At 38.1% G+C, this 17,105-nt stretch overlaps 1 protein-coding gene across 1 annotated transcript; it reads right to left on the reverse strand.

The window, feature by feature from the left end:
• Positions 1-440: 440 nt before the first annotated feature.
• LOC103182564 (leucine-rich repeat-containing protein 27) lies at positions 441-17,105 on the reverse strand. Its single transcript, XM_042336854.1, has 11 exons — positions 16,974-17,105; positions 16,027-16,157; positions 13,494-13,552; positions 12,266-12,427; positions 9,841-9,945; positions 7,086-7,290; positions 5,677-5,820; positions 5,313-5,412; positions 4,801-4,928; positions 3,883-4,000; positions 441-3,151 (listed from the first exon to the last, which is right to left on the reverse strand). The coding sequence occupies exons 1-11, from the start codon at positions 17,103-17,105 to the stop codon at positions 3,050-3,052; spliced, it is 1,386 nt and encodes a 461-aa protein (XP_042192788.1). The 3' UTR covers positions 441-3,049.

Here is a 17,105-nt window from a genome sequence, read left to right on the forward strand (position 1 = left end):
AGAGCTCACTACATCCAGTGAAATATTCGTTCATGTCAGACTGAACCTATATCTTTCAGTACTGTCCTCTACCACACATCTATTCTGTTTCTGAAGAGTTTTATTAACACAGCATAAAAACCCTACTTTTGTTTTGAGTGATCACACATTCATTGCTTTGTAAGCAAAACGTCTCAGTTCAAATCCAGTTTGACACTTTTTTAAAATGTGAATCTATTCCTTTTGATTTTGCTCTCATGGTCCAAGTGAAATATCGTTGTACATTAATAATACCAGTAATAATCCTCCCAGTTGATATTAAAAATAATTGCTATCAATTGTAGGCAAATTGGTAACCACAGCATGTTGTAAAGGCCCACAAATTGTTATAAAGGGAATGACAATATTTTCTGAAGAATTATTAGCCAGGACACCAGAAGAAATATCCTTGTTTTTGTGGGGTTTTATTGGCCATCTTTCACATTCATGAATAAATGGTTTATACGTCCAAATGATGGTATCTCTGACAATGGAACACGACCCCAGCAATGGACTTGTCCATTCTATACTGTAAGCACTAAAACCTAACCTGGGGCTTGAACGTACAACCATTTGACACCAAGTTGAGAGTGCAACTGGCTGAGTCAGATTGACAACTGATGCTTTTCATTTTAAAAAAGTGGATCATATTCCTCTTTAATGAAAACAAGAATAATTTAAGAGATTTAAGTTCCAGAAATAATCTTGCAGATCGCTGAACTTTCATAATATTGTCCTTTTGAAGGTAATCTGGTCAAAAATGTAAACAGTAATCCACGAGACACTTATTGGTTAACTGAACAAAATACACCTACAAAAAAAAAGGCAGTCACTTCACTGTCAACCCCGTGGAATGCTTTAATTCTAACTTGAAAGGTGCTACATCGAACACAATAATTATTATTATAAGTATTTGATTAGCTTTGTTGTCAGTAACTTGACAAAACCTTCAATGTATGATTAATAATAATGCTAAAATATACTGTAAACAGTAATAACAATAATTTAGGCAAAATAATTAAGAGTTCAGTGCCTTCAAGAATTAACCTGTCATCATATTTTCTAGCTTTTCAATTAAATAATTCCTAATCATCAGTGGATGTAGATAGGGAAGTAAGTGTGGCTTCTTCCAATCCCCAAGAGGTTTTTTTCTGTTTGATGACCTTACCAACAGTAGGTGCAGTATTACAAATGAAAAACATCATACCTTGTTTGAATTTAACATTTTAAAATGGAGGTTAAATGCTGTCACAATTCCAGTTTACTAAAATGCAATGAGTTTCATGTCCTTCCAAATACCCTTAGATTTGAAAAATCTTCTAAATGTGTTTTCTTCACCAACCACTTCTATTATTCAAGCCTACAAAGCTCTTATAGTTATGCTCCTTCCAGTTTAATGAGGGTTCTCCTTTTACTTCACTACAGGTTTTGTTGTATATTAATCTCTAACAGATAAGCGGTCATATGATGAATCAAAGTAGAATATTTTAGTTGGTTTTAAAAATCCCATTAGAAAGACGGATGAAAAGATATTTGTAACAGGATATAATAGCATGCAGTGACATTTCAATGATATAAATTGGATCACTGTGTTTAAATATTCGGTATTTATAGGCTGAATATTCAACTTCAATTATTTTAAATTGAGAAAACTAGGCGAAGGGTTAAAGCACATAGTGCAGGCCATCACCAGGGTCGAAAGAATATCATAAAAACACAGTACAGTAAATCAGGATGTCATGGTTAGGTGACACTAAACCTGGGATGTATGTGTCTGTGGAATGAAAACAGGCCTGGTTATAAATACCTAATGAGATTCTCAATTATCTCAAATTAATGAGCCAAACTGTTGATGTAAAACAGGGTTGACTGTGTGCAAATAAACATGTTACCTTTACTTTACCTTTTAGGCACCTAATTTCAGCATGGAGTAGTAATGTATTACCTAATTAGCAACTCAGGCATCAGTTTGTTCACATTGAGAAATTAGGTGCAAAAATAGTCACTAAAACAAATGTCAGTTTCTACAGATTTTAAATTGCCATGTGTTTTAAATTCAATTAGCTTTTGCCTTTTTGAGAAAACAAATTAAAAAGTTGCTTCAGCATTTTCAGATAATATGTGTGTGTGTGTGAATGTGTGTATGTATCAGTATGGTTTTTCAGCATTTTTCTGCACTGAAAAAAGCCGGTTAAGTGCCAGCCCAACATTGTATTTACACTTAGCTGGAAATTCCGGCTCACTGGGCCAGATCTCCCCCATGCATTGGTCTGGCTAGGCAGGATTTTAGTGTACTGTATATGGGTGTTGCATGAGGATTGGGTTTGGCTGTGATGCCATCACAGCGTACCATTTGAAGAATGTCTAATTGAGCAAAGCACCCAAGAGCTGTACTGCATGTATAACAGTACCCCAGAATGAATCATCTCTACCTGGAGAAAATTAAAGAAAAAGTAATAACTACTTCCGATTATCAATATTCATTTTAAATTACAATTTCTCTGAGTTAAATTTACTTAGGATTAGAAAAATAATGCATTCATTAAATGTAGCTGAACCCTTTTCCAAACTACAGATAAGCAGTCAGAAATCAACATGTTCCTATTCTAAATTCTGATGAGGCTGAACAATAAAATATATTCCTTTCTCACTGATTAACCATTTGACAACCACAACTGGTATTTATATAGCATTTGACAAATGTAGTAGTACAGACCAAAGCAAGCTATATTGGATCTAGTCAGTTAAACGACTGACTTACCTTTTTATAAAGATATGGAAAATAGTTTACTAGCCGATTATGTTTATTTTTATGGAAGGATACCAATACCATACATTTTATAATACCTGTAGCATGTAAAGCTTCGGTTTTATGAAAATGTTATTTGATTGAAGAAAAAAATAAGTTCTAGCTTTTAAATGATTGTTCTCAAATATTGCAGTCCCATTAAAAAAGGAAGCAAATCTTCATAAAGTTGATAGTATATTAAAATTTCATTAATGAAACAACATTTTGGATCCTGATCGTGGTTTAACTGTTTGATAATGGTTCTCTACTAAATGCAGTGAAAGCATAATCTATAGGAGGAATCCTGTTTTTTCTTTCAGCAAGTTCAGACCGGAACTTTTCAGCCTGTGTAGAAAATTCAAAGACACAATTATTTTTTCTTTGTACAATCCCATTTAATTATTAATGACTTTTTTATTTATTCCAAACTTCTTAATTTGGAGGCAATGTTATTTAAGCACTCCATATTCTTCCTTCCTCCACGTATGACTAGATAGCTGTCAACGATTTAAAATAAAGCTTTTAGAACTGATTGACGTATTTGCAGATAGGAAATATCTGCAACAAGACCATCCTCTATTTACCGTTCCTGGCTAAAAATGCCTCACCACAATAGCACTCTAGTTTTTCTTTTAAGTTACAGGAACAGATATCCATAGTAAAAATATTTACACACTCCCAAAGGTGTATAGAGAGTAAGATAACTTACAAATTGGGCTGTCTTTAACATAGGCTGCTGAATGACTAACAGCACATTAGTTTTAGATGAATCATATACAGTACAGCAAATATTAAAAATAGTAATTTGGCTTAGTTATTTGGAATTTGCTGGTGTGTACTTGTAATGGGGAAATCACATTCTAAATGTGTTCTGTCAGGGCCTGTAACTTAGCTAACAAGTTGAACTTCAACCAATAGATTTAAGATATCTAAACCAAATAATGTTTTTTTAAATATCTTTCCTATATTCCTTCAAACCATAATGACAAAAATAATCATCTACCAAAAATTGCAATTTTTAAAAAAAAAAGCAACATCATTGTACATTTCCTGGAAACAAAAACAAATGCACTTACAATTTCTAGATCTCTTTTTGCAACCTCTAGTTCCTCTTGAACTGTTTTCTTCTGTTTTCTTCTTCTCTCCCACATCATTCTGATATGTTGTTGGATCTGCAGTTCTAGCTGTTTATCTCTAGTAGATGTACAAAAATATCAATGCAATAAACAGTTACATGTGTGTCATCCTGGCTCTCTCTTGGTAGCACTCTCACCTCTGAATCAGAGATTGTGGGTTCAAGCCTCACATTGGGATTTAACCTCACATAGTCCAAGCTGACACTCCAATGCAGTCCTGGGTGTGTGTTGTGTTGTCACAGAGTCGTCCTTCAAATAAGACATTAAATCAGTTCCTACTTGCTTGTTTATTAGAGGTCCGACGGCACTATTCAAATGATGTGAAAGGCAGTATACCAAATGCAAGGAATATTATTATCACATCAATAATCCTCGCTCTGAGTTTTTCCATCCTTTCATCATAATTTAAGCCCTTGACACCAGGAATCATTCTAGTAAATTACTGCTGTTAACTTTAGAAAAGACAACTGGCAGGGAATTTAGATTAATTTGTCCTTCTCTCACACTGAGAGATGTGAAAATAATAACAGCCAAACTATAATTGTGAACTTCTCAATGCTCATTATGGAATGGGATTAATACATGTATGGGAAGGGTTTATTGTTGGTGTCTCTCGCTCAACTGATGTCCCAGGGGAAAGTCCAAATGGAGAGAGGAAAATCAAAAACGGCGGGTAAACAGTGATAACAATACTAATACGCATGGAATATTGAAAGACTTGTGAGTTTTAATCAATCTAGCTTTTCCCATTCAGAAGCTAACATTTTATAATAGTTTTGTAAGAGGTGCATTATAAATATTTCTAACTTCAATTACATTTTGATTCGTAACTGAAGCAATTAAAATCCTGAAACTCACTTTGTTTCTTCTTCCTTTAGTGATGGCACATTTACAACTCTTTTCCTACGTTCTTGTTTGCTTTGAAGCTCATTTCTTGTTACAGGATAGAAGTCTGGATCTGTAGCAAATGGTGCATTCTTTAGTACCTGTTGGCAAAAAAAATCAAACCAGCTGTAATACATTGTGTTGGTCAAAAAGGGAATAGATAGCAACTCAACCAAAATAACAAGGAGATCACAAGTGATTTCAAGAGAAATCAGACTAGAACCATGTGACTGACAGTTCCTTCCTACACTCTATAATACCATTATAGAGGGCAGGAAGGAAGTGTTATAATACTGTTCACCTCTGTTAGCCATTTTTTTTTCAATTTACAAAAATATGCAAACAAATATGCATACTAACTATTAAACATGGAACTGAAAAATACATCTGTACAAAAACAAGATACAGTAAAAATGTAACCTTGTTTTATGAACCATACAGATACATAATATTTGGGACATTAAGAACATATTTTGTATGTATACCTCATTCTTGAATAATATATTTCCTTCCCTTCTCTCCATCAATTTCTTTTCCTGCATTGAACTTGCCTTTTCTCTCCAATCCTTTAATGCTTTAAGGTCTCTGAAAATGAGAAGTAGTCATGATGAAATCAAGATCAGGCAAATAAAGTTCCAATATGTTCCCTGAAAAATACCATTCATATAGTCAAAACACTGAACCCACATTAACATTAAATTTAATTTCTACCATAAACATTTTGGGTTCACATGGAATCAATTTAAAAACAAAACACAACAGAAGCACGCTTGAAACTGTTCTCTTCCATAATAGAACACATTTCAAGAATTCACATTTTGCCATGGTAGTTGAGAAAACCTTACTCACTTTCTCCTCTGTTCAATGATTTCCTGACTTATTTTGAATTCTCTTATTGCAGCCAGTCTTTGTTCCTCCATTTGTTTTGCGTGAATGTATACTTCATAAGCTGGTAATTCAGGAAGCATTCCTGTTAGGTAAGGTCTCTTCTTTCTGCAACACATGATCTATTATTATAAGTGAACATCAGAAAAAGGAATTTAAAATTCAATCACTAAAAGATAGATCAACAGAGCAAAAACAATGGATATATCAGGCAATTAACATTTGCTAAGAAAATAAATAGAACAGAAATCAGAATCAAGTAATTTAAATTTTCAAACAATTTACATTTGTCCATAGCTACAACGAAGCAACCTAACAAAGCACACCATTTTTTAATAGCCTAGGTTTAATATTGCTGCAACAATAAATTCTTGATCTTTGCTGCTTTAATATTACCGTTTTTTTCAGCATTACATTGCATTAGCTGATAATGTAAACAAATTGGATGCATACGGAGAAAGGTGCCTCATTGAATGGTGTTTGCCAATATTTAGTTGACCATATACTGTACCAACTTTTCTCAAGTTTAAACAGTAACACATCCTTCAACATTTTCAATATTTTTATATGGAAGAGAATGAACAGGTTTTACCTCAATTGGAGACCACAGAATAGGAGAGAAGAGATAAGTGAGACACATGTCTAGCAGAATATGAAGGAACAAGAGTGCTGAAGAAATGCTCCTGATATATATGCATGATAATTTATATTTGTCATTCTCCGCTTTCAACAGGGATCCTTTCCAGGATACCAGAAGGGTGGATGCCAGGGATTGCTGAAAACCTAGTTGTTCTTGACTGGTTGTTCTCAAGAGCCATGCTGTCAAATAGAAGCCCTAAGGGTTACTTATGAACATCTGACCAGGTCATCCTTGTATGAGATTCAGTAGTTAGTTCAGGACTTACACTCGTGCTTCTTAGTCATGTTTTAGCATCAATGGGACATCACAAATAATTAGTCCCCTGAAGCTTAATAACTAAGCCACTTGTGTACTGCAGTTGAGGGCTATGGTGGCTGAGGCAAATGAGCAACAGCTGTTACCTTGGCTGACTATCAAATTGGCTGAGGCGCAACACAAACACTCCAGACTTTGGAATAAAACTTGATAGCCACTTAGTATCAGATGCTTCTGATCTGCAGTCATTGATGACCAACACTGAAGGTTGCATGAGCCCCAAAGACTCGTGGTATATCTCTAGTTATACAAGCTCCTCTAGAATGGTCTTGGTCAGTGTTTGAGTAGAGCAATAAGAACTCGGAATGGATTCAGAATAAGTAAGTGGAGGAGGGGAAAGATCACTTGTGTGGAAGTGTGAAAGTTCAAAGGGCTGTTTCCAAGAGTCTGATTCAGAAATATTAATTTTGTTGTTTACCTAGGAATGGTATAGGTGTGCTGTTGGGAACCTGAAGTCCATATTTTTCTACTCTGATTGATAGGGTGGGTAAAAAAGTTCCTTTCTTCATCTTGTTGTAGTTCACGTCTTAGTTTTTCAAATTGTTGCTGTTCTTCCACATTAGAGAAATCTAAACTTGATTGGGATCGTTCAGTCAAGTTTAGTTTTTCTATTGTGGGAATCTCTAAGAAAAACAAAGAACACCTTTTACTAAAATTATCCTTAGATGTGACAAAGTCAAAGGATGTGGATAATAAGCATAAGTAGATGCTAATATTGTGAGTACTTAAAGAAAACAGTCCACATGTCAAGATATTGCAATCTATTGTTTTAGAAATATTCTAAAAATACATTTGATAGGCAACGCTTAATAACCAAATGTGTTCACTATACAGGATCTCTTCATCATAAATACATAATAGCTGCATACACACAAGTTACAAATACATGTGCTTGAGTAGAGATGATGTAATTAAAGTATTTTCCCACAGAGAGGAAGGGAAAAATCAGGTTGAAAAGTTGTTCAAAGCCATTCCTAAACATTTCCCCAACTCTTAGTTACAATCGTCATTTTTACCTGCTTATCTTCTAAAAGGGGGGTGGGGGAGGCAATAAAAAAGGAGAAAAGCAAATGTATTATTCTTATTCATCATTATGTACAATCAGCATTGTGGTAACAATCTGATAATTAAAAATTACATTTTTCTACTAAAAGAGAAACACTATCATTCTGTAAAGTCAGCATTCCTTTCTGAATTTCATAATGAAATTAGGCAGTAGGTTAAGCATACATTACAAGATGTATCCTGGCTTTGTCTGACATGTATGCGTTATGTTTAGATAATAAAATTAAAAAGTTTTGGGGTTTTCTGTCCAAATTTAGAAATAACATTGTGCCACTTTATATAATCAAATGTAGAAGTAATCAAAACCACCTACACTAAAAAATAGTCTTAAGTGAGTGCCTGAATCATTTCCAGATACAGCAGTTAATGTAACTAATTTTTACAAAATACATTGTTCAAAAAATAATCTGTTGAAGGCATTTTAAGACTTCAAGTACTAACACAGCAAATAATCTGCAATATTTTCCAATGCAATCTTCAAAACTACCAGCTAAATATAACAGTATTACTCGTAATGCCAAAACATTATTTCAAGCTTAGCTGCATTAAATACATGTTCTTGCTGACAATACAACATCATATTTGGTTTTTAGTATTAATCTTGGTAGTTTTGACTTGCAGGCATCAAGAGATTGCAACCAGTTAATTGCACTAACAACTGCCAAACAAAAACATATTGCATTGTCATAAAAGAAATGCCGGCTTGATGGAGGTGAATGAGGATTACATTACATACATTAATAGAACAGTTTTACTCAATTCCGAATGAGAAGCTGGTGAGTTTGTACCTTTCAACATTTGTCATAGCAAAATGAGATTAGTTACTTTTCAGTCCAACCACTAGGTGGAGCATTGCTCCCTCATTGAGTTACACTTCAGAAGCTCTGAACAGAACACCATAAATGGCAACTCACAGCTTTGCTTCTGACAATCTTCTCTGCCAGTAAAACAACAGAAAAAGCCGTCAAAAACAAAAACGTTGACAGGGTCTGGGAAAGTTGCAGCAGAACCAGGACCCAATAAGGATGAAAATGTTCTAAATGTAGGGAAGGATTTGGGGTTATGAAAAAAATCAATCACATTAAAAATGAATGTGTAAACCTATTTTTTAAAAACCACCAGTAAACCATTTTTTTATTTTTCCTGACTAGGGAATGCAAACCACAGGAAACATTAAAGATCTGTTACAGGAAAACTTCAATTCTTACCACAATATTGAATGTGGAAGAATTAATTGGACCCTTACTTAACTGCAAAACTGGAAGTGCCTCTAAGGTTGCTTTTGTTTACATGGCAACATAAGATAAGGAATGGGGCTGCAGGACAGATCACAACAACCACTAATGGCTTCAAATGATCAAGCTTTGATGTCTATTTTTTAAAATCCGGATGTTTGATAAACAAATACCCTTGAAGCAGCGCCTATGAATTCCAAAATCTTGAAACGAAAGAAAGATAAGTAAGGTTTAACAAAATGAAAAAAAAACATTTTAAACATGTGTGTGATGAAAAACATGTTTATAACACATTCTTTGCTTCACAAAAGTACATCATGTGAGCAACATTTATTTAAATATGTAATTTCAAAAAAAAGTGAACTTGGGATACTGTACTTGGGAATTTTCTTGTCCACTTTTCTCCTCCACTGGAGGCTTTCTTTTGTATTCTATAATCCCACTGACCTCCCCAGCTCATTCACATTAAACTCTAGTAATGATATTCATTGTTGGTGGTGGTCTGCAGTAAGAATCACAATCAAGCCCAATCCTGTCCTCATCTGATGTGCATGTATGGCAACTTGCAACAGAGGTCTCTAAATAGTGATCAGAATTCCCTCTCTTTTAACCACTGCTATCTCAGATGCACTCACTTAACTCAGTACAAACTGAAATTTAAACCTCAGTTTGCAGTACATTTACCACCTGAGCGACTGGCTTAGTGTTTCAGTTTAAGTACTGTTTAAATAGTGTTTAAGGTGGCATTCTAAAATGCAGTGCTCTTGCACTGATATTGTGTGAGCCCTCAAAACTGTAACTACCTTTTAACTCACTGAACACATTTATAATTCTGATTGAATAAGCTCACAAATGGGGTCATTTGAAACTCACTGCTGATTATGTTTTTCCAGATTTCACTGACAGATTTCCTAGGTAAACTTTTCCTGTACTTTTCAATGATGAGCTGTGCCTCTTTCTGAAGTGCCGTGGGAAGTCCTGTTTACAAAATTAAAACAGAATGACTGAGAAAGAATTAACATTTAATTACTCAACTTAATGGAAGTCAACTGTGCACGGCATTATAATCTTTCTGTGATATAAATGCAAAAGAGGAAATTTTCAAAATTGGTTTTATTTATCTTGATTCTATAAGGGGGATCTGGTTTTTTTATTACAGTGAAATTAAATGATATCTTGGTAATTGTCTACTCTGAATCATACTCCTACTGATCCCAGTTAGATATGCCAGAACTTTGAAAATTGTCAACCACAATATGAACTCAGGTATTTAATTTAAACAATTGTTTCAGTATAAATATCATGCTTATTTCTACCTGATATCAAACTAAATTCAGGACAAAAATTACATTCCAGTCCTGACAAATCCAAATTTAGGCCAGATAGACCCAAGAAAATAAGTACTGTAGTTTGTTCTGGACAACACCAGAAAACAATGTATGTTATACTCTGAATCTAGTCCATCCCAGTGTTTATCCTCCATACAAGTCTCTGCCCATTACTTTACTATCACAAGTCTAACTATCTGCCATCTGGCTGGAATAGACTTCATGGAAGCATAGTGAGGGCAACACTCCATTGATGAGGAATGATTTGTGTACAGCAATAGAGATAATGTGGTGAGAAATCGGTGACAAAGTGTATAATTGATGGCTTAAAATTAATATCCTCAGAGGTGAAGGACTTACTTGTTCTCTGGTGTAAGCAGAGATAGCAGGAACTGTGTTTGGGAACATGAATAGAAGAGTTAAGATGTGAGAAGAGTGAATAGCCAGCTGTAGGAGCTGGCAGAGAGGAAAGTATGATAGTAAAATATTTTGGTACCTATGGCCAACCTCATTATAGTGAGTGATTTTCTGTGGTTAGGGATGGCTTAGAATAATTTCTGAATTGTTACTGCAATTAAATAAACAGATCCACTGCATTCAAAACTTGTAATATGGTACTTTGTCACATAGAATAATAAGATTTCTAGCATTTGACATGGGGCCATTCAGGTCAGGAGGATGCTAATACGCTTCACAGGATTCACTGTAAAGTGTAATGACTTTATCTTGTAAGCAAATTTGGTAGCCAATTGGTACATACAACAACTGAATAACCAATTTTATTTTGGAGGATTGGTGGTAAGACACCAGGAGAAACTCTCTTCTGTTTTCAAATAGTGCCGTGGAATCTTTAACATCCACCTCAACAAGCAGATGGGACCTTGGTTTCATGTGTCATCTGAAGAATGGCATTTCCAACATTGCAACGCAAACTCATCACTGCACTGGAGTGTCATCTTAGACTACGTACTTAAAGTCACAGCATGGGGCTTCAACCCACAACCTTCTAATTGATAGGCAAGAGTGCTACCAACTCAGCCAGACTGATGCACATAAAAAAGCTAAAGAAAAGTGCAGATCTCTACTCATTAAACTCCATTATAGAATATGCATTTCAGAACAGCCTGATAATTAATCTTCCATACCTGAAACATGGAACTGAAACATGGAACTATATGAAACGAATGCATAAATTAAATACCAATCAAAACTACTTACCTACCTGTAGGCTACTGATGTTTGTGAATAAATCATACAGCTTTGTGTGTTCTTACATCAATGAGCATGCAAAAGTAACCATGGCAACTCCTTTCACCATGATGGCCTGAAAGCATTCTTGAATTTCAATAGTGAAAAATAGAAACGCACTGTGAAGCACAAGTGATCCACAACAAATTTGTTCAAAGCATCTTCTCTTCTGCCAACAATTGGCAGGTTTTTAAAATCCATGGCCAATACTTCTCAATAAACATTACTTTTGGATATGCCAATGTAATAGAACAAGAGGTTCTCTGCACAAAAACCTTGATTATCCACCTAGGTTTCTCAAATGAAAGAAAAGCACAAAATACATCTTCTATCATCAAAGATTAGTCAACATACTGTATATCTATATTCAATGCATTTTGATAACAATGATAATGAATAATCAATACTCAATGATCTTGAAACACTGATATTTTTATACTAGTTTTTTTTGGTGAGAGAGGTTATGCCTCACTCATCCCTATTAGACTGAAACACTTTCCTCAAGGGATTGATATTGTCCCTGCAGACCTCTGCCCCCAAAACTCTCTAATCCACACTCCCCTAATACAGTTTGGAATGTTTCATAATTTGTAACCATGCATTCTGTATAAAGACTGGAATTTATGAATGTTTCCAAATGTAAAAGTGCAACAATTTGTATAATATTACATCACAATTTTGTATACAAGAAACAAGTAGTCACACCTTCTTCTATTCTGTACCTGTATCCTGAAGAGAAGGTTCAATCTGTTCAATCTGATTATCTTTCACTATTTTTCGGAGGAATTCTAGAATAGCAGATAATCCTTGATGCAGAACATTGTCTGGAGGAAACTCGATTGGACAGTTTCTAAGATTGATTGCCTTCAGTGAAGTAAGATTACCTAACAGAAACACCACATAGATTTAAACAAAAAACAAGCAAATTACCCATTTGTAATTCGTAGCTCCTTCACAAATACAACAACAAATTCCATTATATTTACAAACAAATTACAAATATAAACACACAAAGGATTATCCCAGGATCTTAACAACAACTTGGATGTATATAGCGCCCTCCACGCCGGACGCCGTCTCGGAGTAGACTATTTTCACGATCTATTGTTTTATGGGGACACACGGGTGTGGTCACTAAGGTAATAATAATAATAATAATCCTTGCATTTGATATAGCGCTTTTCACGTCGGAAGGATGTCCCAAAGCGCTTCACAGAACACACTGTAAAGTGAATTGACTGTATATTTGTGGGCGAACGCGGCAGCCAATTGCGCACAGCAATGTCCCACAAACAGTCGTAGATTGAAAATGACCAATTTATTATTGTTTTGTTTTTTGGAGGGATTATTATTAGGCGCGTGGAGTAAGGAAACTTGCCCAAGATTTCGCCCTCTGCCTGGAATTGAACTCAGGTCTCTCGCTTGCAAAGCGAGTGCTCTAACCACTGAACTACAGGACTCCACATCTGCCGGTGTCAATTATTCCTGGGTCAGTCTTAATATACACTGGATGCTGAGAAAAACTTACATCTCCTTTGATATAACCTCAACCTCCAAACAGAGCATCTTAATGCATCAGTGAGATTTCCCACACCAATGAAGCCTCCCATTGCTTGCCCAACTGGCAGCACTTTTTATGAAGATGTAAGAAAAAATCTTAAGATAATAACATGTCTAGCTCTTCAAATCTCAATGATAGTCAGCCGAATTGGTTAATAGTCAACCATGCCCCTAGATTATTATACAGCTGCCTGGTTCAGATATCAGATCACAAAATGCAACTGGGAGAGTTGCTCCCCTTTCCTTTTGCTCGCCATTTATCACAGTTACCTCCCCACTCAAGGAAAATAGTACATTCTGCATTTAAGTTACAAGTGTAAGGGGAATTTATCATCGGTTACAATATCTATAATATTACACAAGCCAGCGAAAACAAAAGTTTGGACTAACCAAGCTCTACTGGCAACTTTCGGATAGGATTCCCCTCAAGGAGCAGAGTTCTCAAGCACCTGTAAAAGACAACATTAAATGACCAATAAGTACAGCAACCAGAGCACTGGCTTATTGTTACAACATGAACAAGTATATAGTTTCCCTAAGAAAGACCACAAGTATGTGATTGTCTATGGCATGAACATATTTGTAACCACTGGTCATTCCCATTTCTTTACTTCCATTCCTACCCTGCAGAGGTAGGGTGAGATGAGGCCATGGAGGGCTTTGTAAGTGAGGACCAGGATCTTGAACTGGAAATGTTCCAGATGAATGGAGAATAAAGTTGCCTGTTTTATTGTTATTTATGTAATGACCGATGGAGAAAAAAAGGTCTCACAAACATGGAACAACAACAACAACAAGATTCCATTTATAGAGTGCCTTTCACGTCGGGAGGACGTCCCAAGGCGCTGTACAGTTGGGTCAGGACCCGAGCAGGGGGGAAATGGTCAGGGTGAGGGGAGGGAAGGGAGGGAGCGAGGAGGGGGTAGAGAGTCGAGAGGGGAGCTGAAGGCACGGTCAAAGAGAAAGGTCTTGAGACCGGCCTTGAAGGAGGAAAGGGAGGAGGCGGCGAAGGCACTGGGGGATGGAGTTCCAGAGCCTAGGGGATGAAGGCCCGGCCACCGATGGTAGGGCGGTTGGGTCGGGGGATGTGGAGCAGACCGGAGCCAGAGGAACGGAGGGTACGGGCAGGTAAGTAGGGGGATAGTAGGTCAGAGAGGTAGGAGGGAGCAAGGCCGTGAATGGCCTTGTAGGTGAGGATGAGGATCTTGAATTCGATCCTCTGGGGGATGGGGAGCCAGTGGAGGCGAGCGAGGGTGGGAGTGATGTGGTCCGAAGCCTGGTGCGGGACAGTACACGAGCTGCAGAGTTCTGAATGACCTGCAGGTTGTGGAGGGAGGTGCCGGGAAGGCCGGCGAGGAGAGAGTTCCCATAGTCCAGCCTTGAGGTGATAAAGGCGTGGACCAGAGTTTCAGCAGCGTGAGGGGTGAGGTAGTGCCGTAGTCTGGCGATGTTCCGGAGGTGATGGAAGGCGGTGCCAGTTGTGGCGCGGATATGAGGGAGAAAGGACAGCTCAGGGTCGAACAGAACACCGAGGTTCCTGACTGGCTTTGAGAGGTGGAGAGTGCAGCCTTGGATGCTGATGCTGTCAGCGCCTGAGGTGCGGAGGCGCTGACGCGAGCCAATCAGGAGGGCCTCAGTTTTCGCACGTTGAGCTGAAGAAAGTTGTCTCTCGTCCAGGACTCGATGTCGGACAGGCAGGCTGTCAGGACATCGGTGGTCGTGGAGTTGAGGGTAGAGGAGGAAAGGTAGAGTTGGGTGTCATCCGCATACATGTGGAAGTTAACCCCATGTCTGCGGATGATGTCACCAAGGGGGAGCATATAGAGGGTGAAGAGGAAGGGACCGAGGACAGAGCCCTGAGGGACACCGCACGAGACAGTGCGGGGGCTGGAGGAAAAGCCGTTCGTGGAAACAAAGTGAAGACGCTGGGAGAGGTACGACCTAAACCACTCAAGGACAGGGCCTTGAAGGTTGAGGTGGGAGGACAAGCGGTGGAGGAGGATAGCGTGGTCGACCGTATCGAATGGTCGAGGAGGACGAGGAGGCAGAGGGAGCCCTGGTCGCAGATGGTCAGGATGTCATTGGTGACCTTGACCAGGGCAGTTTCTGTGCTATGGGCAGCACGGAAACCCGACTGAAGGGGTTCGAATAATGAATGGGTGGAGAGGAAAGAGCGCAGCTGGGAGGCGACAACTCTTTCAGGGACCTTGGACAGGAAGGGGAGGTTGGAGATGGGCCGGTAGCTTGATAGCTGAGACGCATCAAGGGAGGGTTTTTTCAAGGTGGGAGTGATGGTGGCAGTTTTTAAGGGAATGGAAACAGAGCCAGAGGAGAGGAACAGGTTGACGATGTCTGTGATATGTGGGGCAAGGAGGTGGAGCTGGGAGATAAGGAGTGGAGTGGGGATGGGGTCAAGGGAGTAGGTGGTGGAACTTATGTAATCATAACATCATATACAAGTCAGTATGCACATGATTCCATTGGAGCCATAATGAGAACACTTTTCAAATTAGCATATTGTTTTACATAAATGAATAAAACAGACATCAAGAGACACACTTGCAAATAAAAGCAAAGTGTAATTAAAATACAGTTTTATGTTTATGGCAGGATGCTAGTAGACTGAACTGAATCCTAAATGTTAACTACCCTTCAACTCAATATCCTTCACGTTTAGACAGGCTAGACACAAGGGGAATTAAAAAGGAACAGGACTTACAATATAATTCAAAGTAATCGAATGTATTCAATTACGTATTCAACAACAAAAATGGACATGAAAATCTTGTGTTCAGATCATAGCTTCAATCCAAACTTCTAAATTTTAATCTTTACTACGAGTGCTGAGTTACGTATCAAGAAACAATTCTAAAAGGGACACAAATACAAATATTTTAACAATGGAGAAAAATAGTGGTCAAACCTGTGGTCTCCAATTGAAGATGGGAGACTTGTGAGCTTGTTGTTCCTCAGGTCTAACCAGATAAGGTTTGGTAACTGATAAAATAAGTTTTCAGGAAGGCTCGCGAGAACATTGCCTTCCAGATACAAATTCTGTTAAGAAGAAAAAGATGCAGCGATTTCAGTGACAGACATGTGTAGCCATAGACTTCTATGTGTCTGATTGGAAATATTCAGTTCACTGGAATGGAAACAATCAATCTACAAGATGTCAGCCAACGATAAACTACCAGTTGTTCATCGCAATTCAAAAATTGACAGTGGCTTCGCCAGGAGACGTCAAACAAATGCCGCGTGTTAAGACTCACGCTGTTTATTGACTTAATACGGTCACGAAACCTGGGAATCATGAAAGCACGTCACTTTTTCGCGTTACATTATTGATAGCGCCGCGGTCAGCGGACGTCGAGTCTGCGCTGGCAATCTCCCCCACGCCCGTTCAACCCAACCTTAAGTTGTGCGGTTCGCAACGGAGAAGAATAAGACGATGCCGACTTTTAAAAAAAACAGGTCTTGGAGAAGGAGCAGAGGTCAAGAACACCATTGCATGTTATCGGTGCAAAGTCCAACAAACGTCTATATACATATATATACTATATTCTAACCTATACACACACATATATATATTATTCCAACCCGCCAGACTGTATCCTGTAGAATGGTTCACAGGGGGAACCCCGGGATAAGCAGCCGAGCAGTAAGTAAAACAAAAGACATGACGGAAACACGGAGAGAGCTGGAAAGTGGCATTACCTTAAGTGTGGACAACAACAACAACAAATTACACTTGTAATGGCCTCTTCCCCTCTCTCTCTCCCCCCCCCCCCACCACCACCACCCCCTTCACGTCGGAAAGGCGTCCCGAGGCGCTGGACAGCGAGGGGCAAAACAAAACAGTCCCGCACTGACCTCCAACCCTCGGGCCTGATAGACGTTGTGGGGCAGCTGCTGGAGGCACTTTCTGCTGAGGCGCAGAGTGGTGGTAGTGGTGGTGGTGGGCGAGGGGGCGGTGAGACACTCCCAGGCGCTCGGTGCCTCCAT

The sequence above is a fragment of the Callorhinchus milii genome, unplaced genomic scaffold (genome assembly GCF_018977255.1).
Source record: "Callorhinchus milii isolate IMCB2004 unplaced genomic scaffold, IMCB_Cmil_1.0 Scaffold7, whole genome shotgun sequence".
NCBI lineage: Eukaryota > Metazoa > Chordata > Chondrichthyes > Chimaeriformes > Callorhinchidae > Callorhinchus > Callorhinchus milii.

What these genes read in the sequence shown, in the direction of transcription:
- LOC103182564 (XM_042336854.1), bottom strand. Translation starts at nt 17,105, where the DNA reads ATGGAGGCACCGAGCGCCTGGGAGTGTCTCACCGCCCCCTCGCCCACC. An exon ending in TCTTCAATTGGAGACCACAG is followed by an intron (nt 13,553 to 16,026) that starts GTTTGACCACTA and finishes TGTCTTTTACAG; the next exon opens with GTGCTTGAGAACTCTGCTCC. An exon ending in CACACCTATACCATTCCTAG is followed by an intron (nt 5,821 to 7,085) that starts GTAAACAACAAA and finishes CATGTGTTGCAG; the next exon opens with AAAGAAGAGACCTTACCTAA.